Source organism: Humulus lupulus, chromosome 5 (genome assembly GCF_963169125.1).
Source record: "Humulus lupulus chromosome 5, drHumLupu1.1, whole genome shotgun sequence".
Taxonomy (NCBI): Eukaryota; Viridiplantae; Streptophyta; class Magnoliopsida; order Rosales; family Cannabaceae; genus Humulus; species Humulus lupulus.
In genome coordinates, this window is record NC_084797.1 from 130,356,588 (window position 1) to 130,360,642 (window position 4,055).

The window sequence follows — 4,055 nt, forward strand, 5'->3', positions numbered from 1 at the left end:
TTACTAAAATAAAAAAGACAAACCAAATAATGGAGTGAGAACTTTGATTCTATTCCCATTACCATTCAAGCAAATCAAAGCTAAAAATATAGATAAGAGCACTAAAATTCTTCTCGAGCAGCTTTTTTATAATAGTTAATGAATAATATCTAAGCTACAGCAATATAAGTATTTAGCTATATTTAGCTACAGGAATATTTTTATTCAAACATTTTAATTATTTTTGTTGTCCTTTCTTCTTTATTTCTTTTTATTACTTTCTTCCCCTTTCATCTTCTTTTATTTAAATAAATAAATAATATCTAAAAAATATAATATTTAAATATTATAAAAAAATATAATATTTAAATATTATAAAAAAAATAATAAAGAAATTGATATATGTGGTAATGTAAAAATTTGAGATAAAATTGAAAAAAAAAATTAGATTTTTGTTAAGTATTTTGAAGAATAAAGTAGAGAAGTTATTAAGAGTGCTCTAATATGTATAAATAAAGATGACAAAATATGTTAATTAAAAGAAATTTTTTCTTAAATACACATTTAAAATTTATTTTTTTTACGTTTTTACGATTCTTATTTTTTTCAAATATATACACTCAAGTTTTCAAAAATACGATTATCAAAATTTTATAATTACGAAAATACAGTTTTTAGAAAAAATAACTAAAAATCAACTTAAAGTTAACTTGAAAATAACTCACTGAACTAACTAAATATCAGCAAAAAAAAAAAAAAACCCCTAAAAACAACGTAAAAATACAAAAAAATCTAAAAACAACGTGAAAACAATTTGAAAAAAAAGAACAAAACCTTAAAAATATAAAAATTTCCTTAAAACCATAAAATTGAAAAAAAAAAAATTTGACTGTAAAAAAGTAATTTTTTAGCAAAAATAAATATTTTATGTAATTTTCCCTAATTAAAATAGTAATGTATTTTTTTTTTTGGCAAAAATAGTAATGTAAATTAGACATTATAACATTCAAATCGAAAAAATATATATTTTTAAGATTTAGGAATATCCACCAAATTTTCAGACAAAAAAAATAAAAAATTTCCAAATTTTGAAACTAGAAAGACTTTTTTTAAAAAAAAAAAAAAAAACAGTTTCCATAAGCCTTCGCTAAAGGAACTGCCACGTGCCAGTTAAAAAAGTAAAATATAAATCCTGTGTCGGTGTCTCCTGCAGCCGGTGATTAAATCCACGTGTCCTTCCCTCACTCTTCTATTTTCTCATGTATTTTTTCCCAATAAAGTTTGAATGAAAATTCTCAGCCCCTCTAACCCAAACAAACTCCACCAACGCACTCCATTTCTTCTTCTCTCTTTCTGTATCGAACAACGAAATAGTCACCACAACCCTAACTTTCACCTCCATTTTTTCCGGTCAATATTGCCGGGAAAATTTCCCAACCATCCACATCTTTCTCCCTATCTGATGCTTTCCCACTCTGGCCTTCCCTCTCCTGAAACCCTCACCAACAATAAAAAGCACAATAAACCCCCGGAATTGATATCGCTCAAATCTAACTCACTCAACTCAGTCCTCCTACCCTCTAACCATCCCCGAACATGCCTCCTCTTCGTAATTCTCTCTGTCCAGGTTATCCTCCTTCTCACTATTCGTTCCCTTCCTTTTCCTCGCCATCACTTTGCCCCTCCGTACGACGCCACTGCTTCGGTCCAAATCGCCACCGACAAGGAAGAGCAATGCTGTTCCGGTCGGATCTTCGTCTACGACTTGCCTGAGACTTTGAACAGGGAGATTCTCGCCAGCTGTGATAACTTGAATCCATGGAGCTCTAGGTGCGACGCTTTGTCGAACCAAGGGTTTGGCCAACGAGCCACCGCGTTATCGGGACTCGTGCCGGGGAACCTGGCCCCGGCGTGGTACTGGACTGACCAGTTTGTTTCGGAGGTTGTTTTCCATAATCGGATCATGAACCATAAGTGTCGGGTCATGGAGCCCGAATCCGCTACGGCGTTTTACATACCGTTTTACGCTGGTCTCGCCGTGGGGAAATATCTTTGGTCTAATACCAGCACTGCCAAGGACCGCGATCACCATTGCGAGATGATGCTGAGGTGGCTCCAGGATCAGCCGTATTATCAGCGATCAAAGGGCTGGGACCATTTCATCACGATGGGTCGGATCACGTGGGATTTCAGGCGGTCCAAGGACAAAGATTGGGGTTCGAGCTGCATTTACTTGCCAGGGATGCGTAACATCACGCGTCTTCTGATTGAGCGTAACCCGTGGGACTATTTCGACATTGGTGTCCCTTACCCCACCGGATTCCACCCCAGATCAGACTCCGACGTTGTCGAATGGCAGAGCTTCGTCCGTAACCGTAAACGGACCACTCTTTTCTCCTTCGCTGGGGCGACACGAGGCGCAATCAGGAACGATTTCCGGGGACTGCTACTGAGTCACTGCAAGAGCGAGTCGGCCGCGTGCCGAGTTGTGAACTGTGCCGGCTCGCGTTGCTCGAACGGCACGTCTGCGATTCTCGAAGGGTTTCTGGACTCGGAGTTTTGCCTTCAGCCGAGGGGTGATAGCTTCACCCGCAGGTCAATTTTCGACTGCATGGTGGCCGGTTCAATCCCGGTTTTTTTCTGGAAACGAACAGCTTATTTTCAGTACGAGTGGTTCTTACCAAGTGAACCGGAAAGTTACTCGGTTTACATAGACCGAAACGCGGTAAAAAATGGCACATCTTCGGTAAGGCAAGTCCTCGAAAAGTACAGTAAAGAAGAGGTCAGTAAAATGAGGGAAAAAGTCATTGAATACATCCCCAAATTTCTATACGCCGAACCCCGAGAAGGTTTGGAGACCGTTAAAGACGCATTTGACATCGCCATTGATGGTGTCTTCAGAAGGTTTAAGGAGCAAGAGGAGTGGGGATACAAGTGGAAATGAAGTAAAAACGACAGTGGGTAAAATTTGATGTAGTAAAATTTATTTCCCAACATTCATTTTGTGTCAGAAAATTTGGGTAGAAGCTTTATGGAGAGGCAGTTACTGGTTGTTACGGTTTGGAAAGACAAGAAGAGAAACTAAATGTGCGAGTATATGATTTTTTTTTCTTTTGTATACAATTACTGAAAGTTCTTAGTTACTACTTCATATTCTTTTGGTGAAGATTTAGTACCATATAGTGTTTTATGTTTTGGAAAAATAAGTGATGGGTACTATACTACAAGACATCTACAATGAAGGAAGCTGGACCACTTAATGCTGTGGTCCATAGAAGTTGTTCATTGTATTGGAACTGGACACAATAATGTCTAATTATGTGAAGATATGGGCATAATTGTTAAGATGCTGTATCATCAAGATTATAATGTTGTGATGAAGTATGAGGAGGAAAATGAATAATGATGATTCCCCCTATTATGTGTTTTATGAATTCAAAGGCCTTTTTGGGTATGTGAAATTTTCAGCTTATCATCATGACTGTTCATTTTTAGCTTATCATTGCAGGTTTTATTTGGGGCTTTCTGAACAATTGTTGTCAGAGAAAAAGAGCAGCTTTCTTTCTTCTCCTTCAGTTAATTAATGGGTGAATTAAGCCTGCGCCTTTTGTAATGAATTTGTTTCTTTTGGGCTTCAAAATTTCAAGTTCAGATAGAATTTAGTTTGTTTCGTAGGAAAATTCCAAAAAGTGTTGGAACGTAATGATTCTTATATGGCCTACTAGTTTGTCTTTTTATTGTGTAAATTTATCCTCGTTATATCTTTCTTTAACTTTCTATCACTAAATGGAATTCCTCGCTTTAGTATTTAAGTTTGTCTTGTTGCCTAATGAAAAAGTTTAGGGTTTAAGACATGCACATGATTATTGAGAAAAGTACAGATCTATTTAAATATACATATTTAACCACCGCCCTAAACCAATTAGGGAGCACAAATGTGGGTTAATTAATGAGTGGTATGGTATCTAGTTTAAACTTAATATCTCCGTAGTCTAGCTATAAGGGACAAACTAGTCTACCTGCATGTATGAATTTAAAGAAAATAATGAAAAATTATAGATAAAATTTTAGACCAT

General features: G+C 36.2%; 1 protein-coding gene across 1 annotated transcript; it reads left to right on the forward strand.

Annotated features, from left to right (window-relative positions):
- Positions 1-1,245: 1,245 nt before the first annotated feature.
- Positions 1,246-3,433, forward strand: LOC133777655 (xyloglucan galactosyltransferase XLT2). The gene has a single exon (XM_062217349.1). The coding sequence runs from the start codon at positions 1,265-1,267 to the stop codon at positions 2,921-2,923; it is 1,659 nt and encodes a 552-aa protein (XP_062073333.1). The 5' UTR covers positions 1,246-1,264; the 3' UTR covers positions 2,924-3,433.
- Positions 3,434-4,055: the final 622 nt, after the last annotated feature.